This window comes from Mizuhopecten yessoensis, unplaced genomic scaffold (assembly GCF_002113885.1).
Source record: "Mizuhopecten yessoensis strain PY_sf001 unplaced genomic scaffold, ASM211388v2 scaffold8365, whole genome shotgun sequence".
Taxonomy (NCBI): Eukaryota; Metazoa; Mollusca; class Bivalvia; order Pectinida; family Pectinidae; genus Mizuhopecten; species Mizuhopecten yessoensis.
Genome location: NW_018407511.1, coordinates 930,350 through 945,371, shown reverse-complemented (window position 1 = coordinate 945,371; position 15,022 = coordinate 930,350). Strand labels below are relative to the sequence as shown.

The 15,022-nt window shown below is 35.3% G+C and overlaps 1 protein-coding gene and 1 long non-coding RNA gene across 2 annotated transcripts; one reads left to right on the top strand and one right to left on the bottom strand.

The window, feature by feature from the left end:
* Positions 1-1,873: 1,873 nt before the first annotated feature.
* Positions 1,874-8,721, bottom strand: LOC110455736 (transmembrane emp24 domain-containing protein 10-like). Its single transcript, XM_021506072.1, has 5 exons — positions 8,451-8,721; positions 7,083-7,203; positions 6,630-6,700; positions 5,340-5,466; positions 1,874-4,493 (listed from the first exon to the last, which is right to left on the bottom strand). The coding sequence occupies exons 1-5, from the start codon at positions 8,628-8,630 to the stop codon at positions 4,372-4,374; spliced, it is 621 nt and encodes a 206-aa protein (XP_021361747.1). The 5' UTR covers positions 8,631-8,721; the 3' UTR covers positions 1,874-4,371.
* A 172-nt stretch (positions 8,722-8,893) lies between these two features.
* On the top strand, positions 8,894-13,425 carry LOC110455738. The gene is made up of 3 exons (XR_002463489.1): positions 8,894-8,976; positions 10,492-10,598; positions 12,558-13,425. It is a non-coding gene; the product is annotated as an uncharacterized LOC110455738 (long non-coding RNA).
* Positions 13,426-15,022: the final 1,597 nt, after the last annotated feature.

Below are 15,022 nucleotides of genomic sequence, written 5' to 3'. Positions count from 1 at the left end.
TATGATCGCGGATGTATTGAAATAAAAAATATTAGTTTCAGCACATATATGGAATTAAAAATATTATAAAAGGTTAATGTCTCTATAATTCTAATGGTTCTTTTTTCGTAACGTGAAAAATGGATCATATATGGTTTATTAGATTGTTTCTTTATATTTTCTACAAATATTCCTCGTGAAGACACATAATTATAATCTGAAAAAGGAGAGGCTACGGGTTTTAACAGGATCACTAGCTTAAATATTATTCAAATGATATTAGTGAGCATGTACAATTAATATACATAGACTATATAGGTCAAGTTAAAAAATGTTTAAATCCGTACATAGATAAATGACGCAATGCGCTCTGTTTGGTCTACCTGTTTTCTCACAAATACTTAATCAAATATGACCCAAAATTCTGATGAAACATTGTCGAAATAATATTATAACAAGAGGCCTAAGGCATCTTTAAGCTCACATGTGATTTATTAACTGATTATATGGCGACAAGATTATCAGACAATGCGAGTCACTACTACTAGGACACTTCAAAATGATGTTTACAACATTCTGATCATGCTCAAACTTCAACATAGATTTCCAAGATGACTGCCATAGTGGCCATATTGGATTTCAAATCGGTTTCAAAGTAATAGTACTTTACGAATCAGGAACACGTGAAATGGCTTCCCTAGAATATGCCTGCTCAGTTTGGGACCCTTATACTAGAACAGACATAAACAAAATAGAAATGGTGCAGCGTAGAGCAGCCAGATAAATCACCAAAAAATTTAGAAACACCTCCAGTGTTGGTGACATGCTTCAACACCTTAACTGGCAATCACTTGAAGACAGAAGGAGAGTCATGCGACTGACAACACTACACAAATCTATACACGACAAAGTCAATATAAGAAAAGACCAACTGATACGCATACCTCCATCCCGCCACACAAGACATGCACACCAGAACTCATATCAAACACTCTCATGTAGAACACAGGTACGACAACAATCCGTTTTCCCTCGTACCATAGTAGACTGGAATAACCTGCCTCCAGATATAACCTCCATTACCTCTTCTGACTGCTTCAAACTGTCCCTAAACAAAAAACAATTCTAACTCCCACACTTTATAAATATTCCCTTTCACTATCTTTTCTTCTCTTGGCCTAGCAACCACTATCACATGACATGATCTTCAAATAGATGAAGGTGGTCATTACTATGTAGATGTAGAGTAGAATTTAAGTTTTTTCAAAATGCAACTAGGTTTTCAAAATGCTGTCATAGCTGCCATATTGGAATTCGAATCTTCGAAACAACAATCATACGTAATTTTATCAAATATGCCCGCGGATTCTGATCGACTTTAGTCATTAGTCTTATTAATCTGAATCAAAGACTTCAAATTCAAAGTAGAACAAAATCTGTTCTCGTTTTCTTTGTTTGTCGCTTTCCCTCATAAGTAAATATTTGTTTCTTGAAGGTATACCAAGGGAGGTAATCGTTATATGTCCCACGATCTCGCCATTCAAAGAGATCAATAAATTGAATATGAATGTAATTGTGGGGAGTTTTTTTCTCTCATTCAAACTATTCAAAGCAATCAACATTATAAAACATGCTGTTACTGTTTATCTACAGAAGGGTTTATTTAGTGTTTTTTTATACGGAGATACCCATTTCCAAATATTTACCGACGCCTGATACAGCACACTTCCTTAGTTTCGGGCAATACCATTACACCAAAGAACTAGATTACACCAACGATTCCCACTAACCTTCCTGCGATACTGTCTCAGATCTAGAATGAACGCTGATTATGGTTTGAATTAATTATGTGACTACTACGTATTCTAGAAATCATACAGAAAACAACACAGTAGGATCATTTACCTTTCATTTATTCACCATATTTCCAGGGAAATCTTTTACAACAATGGAAATCTATCATAACACTCATAATCTCTCAGTCATCCATGCTTTCAAAATGATGGGGGAAACACCATTACAGGGAAGAAAAATAAATGAAAGTAAAGTCACTCATTATAGCACATATTAACCATCATAATCAAACCATAAATAACACAATAATTGTGAACACCTTATTTTTACAAACATCAAGGCTTGAACAGCTGAAAAAAAAAAAAAAGACAATTTTATATCAAAAATATTCTGAAACCTTTGTCTTATTAGCCTGAATATGAATCTTTTAATCAAAATTGCCAGAAAATAGAAAGAAAAAACAAAATTGCAATGTGTCAAACATTTGGAATAACTTCAATTTTTTTTATTTAAGGACTTTTTTAAATCAATGAAGCTTTGGATTAAGGCTCCACCTCCCTTCTGAGACTTGACAGAAAACCATTGTTAATTACAAAATGGTCGCCAAAGGTTACTAATGCTATTTCTCGTCCAATACATGCAATGTATACATTTATATTTCACTTGTACTGTTCATACACCTTGCCTACGCATGTAATGAGTTTCTCACTTTGATGCAAATTGGTAAACAAGAGAAACAGGTTATCATACTGACTTTGATACTGTTGTGAATTACACGTTACCACATACCTACACACCCACACACCAGGATATCTCATACATGAAAGGGATGTTGTGTATTAGTTTCAAAATGTATTTTCCCATAAAACCCAGGGCTGTTTTTTAATTAATAGGACTAAATTTAATCGATAACAAAAAAAATAGACATTCATGTAACCAAAGTGATACTACTTAATTAAACAAGTTCATGCAAGGTCATGTCACTAGATTATATATAAAATAGATGACAACAAAAACGGAATTTCGTACTTAAAACCACATTACAATAGGAAAAGCTGGTTTTATAGACAGCTGTACGTCTGGGATTTATTTTAACAGCAATGATGACCTGCTTGGTCTCTTTCAAAATCATCTAGTCTCTGTTCATTACAATCAGCCACAAATACATCCATATCGCATAATTAAAACATTATTTTCTCACTCGCGCTCTCTCTAACCTCGAAATCAACATATTGACTAAATCTATGTTATAAAGCATTAAACACCCTGCCAACAGTTAAGTGAACTTATTACCTTTCCTTCAAAAATCTTACACTTTTCAATATGCATGTTCACTTATTCTTACCCTAAAATATACAACTCTTTTTTTTTAAACAAGGAAAACAGGCAATTGTGTTCACTGGCGTAAACATGATTCAAAAAAAGTCCGAAAATCATTCCAGCAGCACTTGGAAAAGACAACAAAAATTTAAATGAAATGTTTTGGGGAATATAAAATAATTTTAGTGTCTCTGGTTCTCCAAGAAAAAATATGATGAAATTAATTGTTTTTTCAGAGGCTTTTAAATAGCATATTAAAAATTGCATATTTAGTTCTTTCCAATAGCATCTTATGTCAATTGCTGAGCATTTGTGGAACTGACTACATAGAATTCAATACAAACTCAACTGCTCAATTTGTTCAAATATGAAACGATACCAAGCCAAAATGAAGGAGATTTGGGACTATTAACCAAATTATAAAATGGCATTGGTGCAACCACTATTTTTTAAAATAGCTTACAAAAATGTACAATGTTCAGTCAAAGATAAACGCATCAATAGGTCTTTTTAATGCAAAAGTTTTCCAAACGAAAAATTTGCAACACCAAAATGGCCAAACATTCATTATAAGATGTTGAAAACAGAAAAGGCATTCCTGAAAGCATATTTAACAAAAGAGGCTGACCACTTTTAACAGGGAATCATCCTCGTTAAAATAAGTGACTATCATCTGTGTACATTAAATACTGGTACAATGTACATGTATAACCATGTACATTCTCTGTAGGCCTTCTTATAACAAATTGAGTATGGCAGTGGTTTTAGTATAGGCACATTAAAATAGGATTAGGTTTTTTTCAAGCATGCTTTTGTTCTTGAAATTAGAAAAAAAATCCCTAAAATCAGTAGAATAACAGAGGTATTGCCTTAGGTCGTGGATAATAAAATGTTTGCAGGCAGAAAAATTCCCCGGTTGTGAAATTAGACCAATGACTATTAAGATTTTGCTTGAAGTTAAAACAAAGTCTGACATTACAATATGTTTTGCTACATCTTGGGTTATCCAAATATTGTAAAAAGTATCGTAAGGGGCTTAAATTTCTTTATTTTGAAAACATACCACCTTGTAGGTATGATTCTCCATCAAAAACTGGTTGACCTCTTTAATTAATTCTTACTTTAGCAAATAATGGAAGAAATTATTTGAAATCGACATTCATCTAGAATACCATTAAAAATGTTTATCCTAACAATAAATAACAGAAATGTTTATTTTTAGGGAAAATGGAAACACTTTCCCAGAGGGAAGATAGATATCTAAATTAAATCTAAGCATTATTCGATGAGTTTCTTGGCCTTGAAGTATCGTCGTAGATAGAGAACCTGCCATGTGGCTAGGCCGAGGAGACAACACATGGAGAAAATGCTGAAGTACATCACACGCGAGTGGGTGGACTCTGAAACAAACATAAATAATAATGAATAATTTGAGGTTCTTATAAACCGCTTTATCACAACTTAGTTTGTAGGTCGTCTCAAAGGGGTTCACAAATTATTATCCGTGGATATAGGGTCTTTGCAACTAGCCAATATCTTTCTCAACTCCCTGGGGAGCATACAGCTGGGGCTGCCATTTTGACGCTTACAGCTAGCATTCAACAATTCAAGCACTGCCCAACCACATACTCAAATAGAATAAAGTATCAGAGCCGTACCATGACTCGAACCCTCAACCCTTCGGTCACAAGCCCGGCGTCCTACCACTAGACTACCGTGTATCCATAAACAAACAGGTTTGTAAGTTATATTTCTAAGCCTGTAAAACAGACAGAGTAATGAGCTATTATGTTATTCTTATTTCCAAACCAAATAGCCAAGAGATATTAGGTCGTAATTAATGCTGCCTTTCTTCGAGATCAAGGTTAAGCTCAGAGATATGACAATATGACAATAAGACAAAGGAACCACACAAAGCAGGGAAGCAATGTGAATTAATTCAGTTTCTATATTTGTATACAAAGTTATAGAAACTGGATATTTATTCAGCTCAAGAGTTTTGTTGTTTTAATAGGCCAAAATATTGGGAGTCTCCTGCTGAAAATGGGAGAATTGATACACTTTGAAAACTTGTAGGTTTTCACATATATAGTAAATTAGTAATTACTATTCTGAAATCAGAACTACTGAGAAGGGGGGGGGGGGGGGGGGGGGTTATAACAATACACTATGTATACTGATAATAATAATACATAAATGTACTGATATATAATACATAAAATGACTTCAATTTTTTGACAGCTTACCATTTGTATCTCTCATTTCTTTCTCTCTTTCTTTCATGTATTCAAAATCATCAACAATTGATTTTGAGAGGTCCTCAAGTCGCCTCAGTTCCACCTCCAGTGGTTTCAGCTTTTCTGCCTTTGCCAGCTGAGATGTTAAAAAGAAAACAAAACAATGAATATCTTGGAGCCTAGAGCTACATAGTTTTATCGGAGATTTTTTTACACAGCAGAATTTAGAGTCTGTGACATTGGCTTTTTTGACTAGAACTCGAGTTGGTTACTCCATTCGTTTCAACAATTTCCTAATTAAATGATTCTTGGGATGCCAGGTTTAGATTGATTCTGGTTTAAAATCAGCTAGAACAGCTGGAGGTCACAGCATTCAAGAAACAACTACTTAATTTGGACTCAAGAGGTTGAGTGTTTCCGGTAAGGCAAACAAAAATTGATTACTTGATTCTCAGGCCCACGCACATTTCATTTTAGGGCACCGCATTGCCGATTTTATCGTGGAAGTAATCAAAAAACAAAAGGCCCAGGGGGCCTGTATCGCTCACCTGAATATGTTTAAAATAATTGGTATGAAGTAGGTGCTGTAAGTACATATGAAATTTCAGAAAGATCCATACAGCACTTGAGATATAGTGAGAACAAACTTCAAACAGAGCCCCACCCCAAGGGGGGTCATACCCACCAATTATACAAAATTGAGTCACCTTGACCCAAGGATGCTCCAGACTAAATAAGGATAAAATCCCATAATCCTAATGGGCGAAGAAGGATTTAAAAGGTTTTACCTCTATTTCTCCTATTGGGCCCCGCCCTTCTGCCCCTTGGGAGACCACACCCACTGCTTATACAAAATTGAGTCCCCTATTTATATGCGACATCACAGCTCTTCTGCCTGTTTATACTGGTATATGACGTCACAGTACTCGAACATCCCAGCCTAGAGCGACACTTGAGAAGTCTCAAAACTCGGTAAAATGTGGAATTAGTCTGTAACAGGAGGATCATTGTTATCCTATCCACACTTTTCCTTGTGGGAGATATCACTTACGGACTGTATCCAGTAACAACAATTGCCATGACAACAATGCATCGACAAAATGTTCTAAAAATGCATACGTGACAGGGCCAAAAAGCTAAAAGAAATTAATTATTCCACTTCCCTCGGGGATGGAAGACTCAAATGTATCCCTCTGTGAAAACAAGATTGCTGTGTGAGTGATCACTCTCAGAGATGCAGCCCTATGACCATTATGTACTCTCAGTGTGAGGTCATGTGTAAAGCTTTGTACCACTTACATCATCGTAACTTTTGGCCTCGATTCCATGCTTCATATCTAGTGTCACTTCTCTGTCCCCGCCATGTCCACCTGTGAAGAAAAGATATCATATAAATCAGTGAAGAATTGCAGAGGCTGACAATTCAACTAGCTCGATGACATGAGCTGGAAGAATCTGTGGCAGGACTAGTGAAAATGATATTTAGAAACCACAGGCCTTTTTCCACTTTTTTTTTGAAAACTGTTATAATAGACAAAACCCTTTACTTTATATGTGTATGTCAACAGCTTCAACAGAATGTCTTGCTTGCGTGAATATCACAAAATTCAAAACTTTTTGATGCATTCCAGGTAATTGATAAAATATGAGGTGCATGAATATATATTTACAGTAACTGAATATGAGTGGTCTTAACCACATTGAAGGAGTGTAAAGTATATCTTGGTGACTCGATGTAGTAGAATCACTTACCGCCAACCATCTTTGTCTGGAAGCAAACTTCAAACATGTCATATTCTTCTGTTGTAAATGCAAACTTTCCTTTCTTAGCATCATCTTTGGTGTAGAGTATGTGGCCCTTGGAATCGGTAACCTGGTAAACAAAGGGATATCACATATGTAAGGACCAATAACAAAATAAGGTTTAGACAAATTTATGAAGTTATTCTCCATCTTATATATTACTTATAAGTTCATGTTGGTTTGGCTTTAAAATTTAGAAATTTAGAAAATATGGCAGTTAAGAGGTATGCGATACAGTTCATTCTGTGAGAAGCAATCGAGCATACAATAAACGCCTGTGTAACGTTACCTAAATTTGAACTACATGACTGAATGAATCATTTTAATGTTTTAAATGTACACAAGAAGCTGTAAGCACTGCGGATGACTTGATGAGGTTAACTTCAGCTTTCCTTACATCTATGATGGCAAATATAGTATCAGGTCATTTTGCCCCAAACCCACTTTGCCCGGGTCTCTTGCACTAAGTTATTTCCGAATTCGACCTTAATTTATTTTTAGGGCAAAACTGTTTTAAGTCTATTATTTGTATATGGCTAATATGTACAGTCTCATTTGAAGTTTTCCAAGGTTTTCTTTAGTCTTTTTATCAAAAGACTGGTTGGATTTGTATCTGGTTGACCAGATTTGCACAAATTAAACCTGCATGAAATTCTTACGAACAGAATCAATGTTTGTGAGACATAAAAACACTGAACAGTACATATTTTTATAATTAAACCATTTTAACTGATATTTATGACTTAAAAATATGTCACATGAGGATGTTCATGTTTCCAAGCATTAAAACGACACTGTGATATAACAAATCGTTAACAATTATATACATGTTTTGAATTGATCCGCTTGTGGTGTAATATATGGGAATGACATGGATAACTGAGAAGACGTCTACCAAGACTCATCTTACTTAGTTTTAATTATCATCCAATTAACAAAGGGGGATCCATGAAAAAAAATTCAGGCAATGTCTTTAGTTAGTGAGACAATTAAAATTAATCAATTAAACTCACAGTCTCTATAATAAATACTGACCGACAAATTTGATATTGTGAAAAACGTTTTAGTTAAATAAAATTATATCAATCTGTGGCAGAAAAGAAGAAAAATACCCCATATGTGTTTTTTCAGAAAATAAACTTCCAGGGGAGGCAACTATGAGTTCACTATTGCGATTGTACACGTGCACATACACAAGGACATGCAGTCAGGGATTGAAAACAATGAACATGTATTAAGGTTTTGTGATATGATATTGCTAAATTAAACAATTGAAATCAAGATCATTATACGAAACAGTCTGTAGTCCTTGTTTACCGCGAGTGTTGCTTTCTGACCCGGTGCATCTGACAGTTCGTAATCTCCGGTCACCAAGACATCCTTGTGGATCTCCTCTCGTAAACACTTTTTAGAATTTACAGGCAAATGAAACATTAAACAGTCAAATGAATTAAAGCACAAGAAAAATATCACGCATGCTAGCTGTGTCAGATCCATGTTCAATGCTGTTTTCCGTAGCCAACAAGCAAGTAACGCACGTTTGTTAACGTGGCATTCGGTAAACTCCGGCAGCTGTCGGTATTCATATCCGGTTGAAACGGAGAAAATATAAATAAAATAAAATAATTTCTGTTGAGGATTCAAAAAAAAAAAAATGTAAGTGAACTTTGTAAATATCACTGGTAATGAATTAATTAATATTTTATTTCTATTATTTTAGAATTTATATCGTCGGAGAAAATGGTAAACAGAGTCTTTTATGCGTTTGTTTCAAATCTTAATAACGCGATAGTCCTAAGATACTTTTTGACTAGGAAAACATGGCTCGCAAAAGACTCGCAAAGTTTGTACCCTAACATGTTGTGTTAACTTATTTTCATATTTAAGTCACCTGTTGAGTTGATACTATGGCGCGGTATTCGTCTTCCACCAATCCTCATATTTCCCTTCAATGACTGCAAGTTGCAATTGTGTCAGGGAAGGGAAACTGAAACTGTCGGACCTGGATTCGAACCCGGGACCAGAGAATTTGTTACGTCTATGTTTCTGTGTTTTGACCTAAACTAGAGTGTTCACAGTCATTTTACACGCGTTAGGAACAATTTACAGGAACCCAAAATGATGTTTATATGTTTTACGGCACGGCCGTTAGTGAGGGCGGAACGAGTTTGTACTGTAAATGTTCAAGCATTGAGTGGTGTGTTGAATTACTAAATCAGCCCTACATGTATAGCTATATTACAGTGTATATTACAGTTAAGTTTCCTTTCTTGATTTCTTTTTGGCTGACAAGATGGTTGATATCTTGAAGTTTTCCCCCTAGACGTATGATGACATGACATGAATGTGAGAATGCGAAAGGTTCATTAGACTCTATATAAGTATTTAAATTTGCACCTCTTGAATCCATTGCAAAAATCAAGCGCAGCATATTCTACAAAAACATTGAAATAAAACGTATTAGGGTGGATATTGTTAATCATGTATAAAAGCACAGTTATCTGATATCCACGAAAAGATATACATATATATATATATGGGGCAAAGAAGTAATTCCAACGGCAGTGTGGACAAGTTTAGGTTGTCAAATTTTCAGAGCGATCCGCTCCTTTCTCAAGACACAGTGATACGGAACAGTTACATGTACATATAAATCATATTACAAGAAGATAGAACTGATATACTGTAATTGAAAATATAGCTATTATATAAACAAAACAATAGTCCCCTCGGCTAAAGACAGTCGAGGGCAGCAATTAAGCTGAGAACATCGCGGACAAGGAACACTCGCTCTCCCAATTTCGGTTCGATCCCCAGCGGTGGTGGAAACAAGAGAGTGCATGTCTGATAGGGTTAGTTGTTATCCCTCCGATGGCATGGTGGTTTTCCCCCGTGAGTTTCCTCCACCACGAAAACACCATTTGTTCCCTTAGCGGCGTCGTAATAAAAGTTCTACAGAGCTTTTGATTGTTGTTGACAATTGTACACAACGTTAAATAAAGGTTATTATTTATTTATAAATTATTATTATTTATAACGCTGATGTAGAGGACCTATTCTTGCTCATTCGTAAAGAAATATATGGATTACTTCAAACTTAACTTCAATGATTTATAAATATTGTATCCAGAGAGAATTAATGCATAGTATTTGTTCTTAATGTGTAAAAGAACTTTGTGTGTCTTCATTTCACTTTATTCCCCATTTCAGTAATAAAAGTGAAACTCAAATTGGTAACTGTTACCCAAATGCAGGATTATTACCCATATAAGAAGGTGTGCCCAACCTGTTCAATATATGTATTTTTTAATGCTTCCCCTCCCAGATTTCAATGCTATGTTAATTTTATGTGTTTCAGGTACGCAGTTGTGATGCTTGAGAGTTTAGCAGGGACCGGCCATAGAAGGGTGATTATAAGAATGAAGGATGCTCAAAAAACGGAACAAATCATGAAAGACCCACTTGGTACGTTTAAAGTAAAGCACAAGTCATTATTTCCAACACGTTTCAAGGGAGGAGGAGGTTACCCTAGATATCTGGCATTCTTTCTATTGGCTACGCTGGCATTAATCATAATAACTTTTTTGACCAGTTCACCTCACATGAAATGCATTTGGCTTCTGGTATTGCATATTGTCAGTCAACGTCAGTCAATGGCTGTTGATAAGCCCGAGTTACCTCTAGCCCTAACACCAGACTTAGACATTTTGACATATAGATGTCTGGTATGGGGCCAGAGCGCACTGCTATATATGAAAATGTGGAATTCTCCGACACCATTTGGTATTGGGAGAGTTATGAGGGGCTGACAACAAAAATCTACCATGTCACAACACATACCTCACATTTATCGATAATTTGATTAACTATTGATCCAAATCAGCTCTAATTATCACCAACAACTGCTGAATGCCGTCAGTAGAGTCCTTGATTTTCAATTGTTCAAAATTTCCCACCTGCGCGAACGTCATTTTTGGAGGGCATGCAGTGACTTATCAACAAACCTTACCAATCTAGACCAAATACTGAATATATTGTTCTTGTTTAGAAGATTTCCAGACCGCGTCTTTTTGTTGATTAGTCGCTCCCCGATATCAAATGGTGTCGGAGAATTCCACATTTTCATATAGCAGTGCGCTCTGGCCCCACACCAGACTTCTATATATGTCAAAATGTCTTAAGTGTGGTGTTAGGGCCAGAGGAAATTAGGGCTGGCTGTTGATGTGAGCAGTCTACAACTCCTCAATTGACAATGTAGTGTCCATAATTTATCTAGTTGGGTTATGCTGGCATCTAGTCAAATGAGTGAGAAATGAATCAACTGATATGTAGATGAAAATATTTTCTCCAACAAACATGTAAAACTCTCAGAATCGCTATCGCCAGATTGTCGGCGACGAATCACCGTGTTATATAGAGCAGTCGATAGCTGACCATAAACAGGCGACCAGTCAGAATTTTTTAGCCTGCAATTATGGTCAGTTTTAGCAGACTACCTTTTATCTGGGTTGGAGTAAGAAGGCGTGGGTTGCTATGGATGGCTTAAATTGATGTGGAGCGATATGTTTGTGGTTCGTTGACTCCTTGACCGTGGAGAGAAATAAAATGAGGCGAAAAAACAATAAGAAGCAGGCGTTCAGTGTATTGTAACCATAGGAAAACGGATTACAGATACTTCCATAGAGTTCTTAGAGACATAGCGGGTTGTGGTTCCCTATTTGTGTTGTTGCATTCGTAGGGTCTGGTAAAGCTTCAGTGGCCTTCTTTTAATTCATAAAGGTCATATATTTTTAGAAATTATAACGTTATCTTAAAGCCATTAGGTCAGGAGCCTTGATTCTTGGATATGTGATGATACTAGCAGTGCAAATCCTTTCCGTCGTGTTGATTTGTGTAAAGGTCGATGATTCGTTTTTAGGGCTGAATTGGGTCAGTGGTAAACATTTGCTATGATGAGCAGAATCATAAGTTCAGTATTGAGATACTGAGATGAAATGCTATAAAGTTTCCTCATATAAATGAGATTGACTTACTTTCAAGGTCACAGTGGCCACAGGGAGACTGAGTCAGAAATGGGGAAATATTTGTAATGTTATTTTTAATGAGAATATTTTGCCGTATTGTGTTATACACCTAGGTGATCTGGACAGGCCATCTGGGCCTTTTGTTTGTATAAGACCGACTGAACCTTAAGAATTGAATCCTTATTTTGAAATGGCAAGACAGAGTAAAACATTTCATCCAAGAAATTCAGGGGAGTTCAATTTAGGAATAGATAACTATAATTACAAATCTTGCTATATTTAGCATTGTGATAAAAAATGTCTGTCTCAGCTAAATCAAAAAGGAAGATGTTTTCAGACTCTTAAATTACTGATGAAATATCTTCTGAAATTAAAATTATGACTTCATGTTTTTGAACAGTTGGACAAGATGTGTTGTACAAAGAGATAAAGAGAATCCGGAGTATTAAAGTACCACGGAGAACTTGAAAGATGCTGTAAAGATAATATGGAGGAAAAAGCAGAACTTTTTAGCAGAAAGTGGATGACTGGAAAATGGAAAGTGCTGTGTGAAAATCAAAGATAAAATGTTGCATCTTTGCCATATAGATTGATACAGAAATCTGGAACTGTATATGTTTGGCCAATTAAAATATGTGTCTATGTCCGAACTCCCTACCCTGACCATTCAGCGGTAGGATGATACAAAATCATATCTTTCAAATATGTGGGATCATGTACGTGTATAGTTTTCTTGATGTTCCAATTGTGAATGGCCTCCATACTTACTGTGCCGACATTACTGACCAAGGATTTCCTGTAAGTTTAATGACGGGACTAGTTTTTCACGTACTTTTATTTGGCAAGAGAATTGTAAATGTTCTATTTCACATGTTGCGACATACTTACAAACTTTTAAAAAAATCCATGGAAGAGATTATGTGTGCTCAGAGTTAAAAACAATTAAAAAGTGTGTATGTACTAATTCACCCTAGAGGGAATACACTTGTAAGTTTCATCATTTGAGCTGTTCTTTCAGATGAAATAATCAGATCTAAGAAAATAGGACTAAACTTTTAGTTTAGCAAATTCACTGGTGGAAAATGCTTAATTTTAGGGTCCAAAATCAGGAGTCACGTTCAAAAATGAGGAGAGTTGGCAAGTATGTTGCCATGGAAATATGTTATTTATATTTATTGTTGCCGTGTAAATGTGCTAGACCATCTGCCTCACAGATATAGGTATATTGTAGGTTGGCTGTGTGTGTTATTAGAAACAAATAAAAAAAATAAAAAAATAAAAATAAACATTGTTCATTTTATTATTATCAAAGCATTACTTTCCAGTTGTTTTGTTGGTATTCCTGGTTGTTCAGAATATTTAAATTGAAATGTACATGTGGCACGAAACAACTCACCTGAGAGTAATTGGCACCTTTGAACGACTTTAATCGGGACTAAGTGAAACCTTTGATTCATTGGCTGTATTTGATTTAAGCACATTGACATAGACAAGTTTTGCAAAGAAATCGTTCGAACATGGTGTAAATAAAATATAAAAATAAATCTGTTTGTATACAAAATACCATTCATTTTATAACACCTGCTTCTTCAAGCTTGAAAAGGGTATGATCCTTGTGTGAAGGTTCTGTGAAATATTTATTTAGTTTTGTGAATTCTGATTAATATTCTCAGATATTATTGGATCCTGGATTGAATTATTGGGCTATGATGCGTATTACATAAAACACATAACTGTTTTTGTAAATATGAGTTGTATACATTGTAATAATAAATAAAAGTACAATTGAAGTATTTAAATATATATTTATAAATACTGAATTATGAAATTTGATTGAGAGACCTATAAATTACTGTCCGAAATTCAGAAATAGTGGTAATAAACTTTAACAATTCATGATGTCAGCCTGGTGACCATTTTTAGTTCACCGAAAGGGCCAGGTGAGCTAATGCTGTGACGCAGCATCCCTCGTCTGTCCATCTGTCGTGTGCCGTCAATATTTTACTTTAAACTTCTCTCAATAACCAAAAGGCCTATGGTGATGATATTTGGCCAGAAGCAAACTGGGATGAAGGGCTACCAAATTAATTCAAATAAATGACCCTTCACCTACATTGAAAGGTCACAGGGGTCAAATATGTTAAAAACTTTAACCAACTTCTTCTGAGTAACTAACATGTGCAGGATGATGCTTTTTAACCTGTAACATGCTTGGATGAAGGGCAACCAACTTTGTAAAAATGAATGACTGACCTTTATTCCAAAAGGCCCAGGATGATGATATCTGGCCAGCAGTATGCTAGGATGAAGAGCTGTAGCTTTATTTTAGATCGCTTTTAAGATTACATGTGCTAGATTAATACTAGGTGAGCGATGCAGGTCCGATGGGCCTCTTGTTGCAATAAAGCTGCAAATAAAAAATAAATAAAATGGAGATATGTACTTCAAATATCTTTCCAATACTTTCTGAAAAATAACAACAAACTTGACTATCAAAGCTATCTTGTTTCAGGGTTTTTTCAGTCTGAAATTGAACATATACATTTAAGAATAAAGAGGAACCTACTTGTGAAGAAAGATCTCCATTAGGACTTTCTTCTTAGATTTGATGACAAAAAAATGGTTAAATCAAAGATGGCTGCCTTTTGGCCATCTTGTTCTACAGATTTATCTCAAAATGAAACGTGCACTATGAAGTGGAATAGGAAACCTAAAAATGAATAAAAAAAAATAAAAAGGTATGTTAAGGACGTCTCAAGAAATAGGGTTAACAAACTTTAAATGTCATAATTCAAGATCGACGTCTGGCGTCCATCTTGTTTTGCCAAACAGTCTCAAAATGAAATATTCACAATTATACGTCTC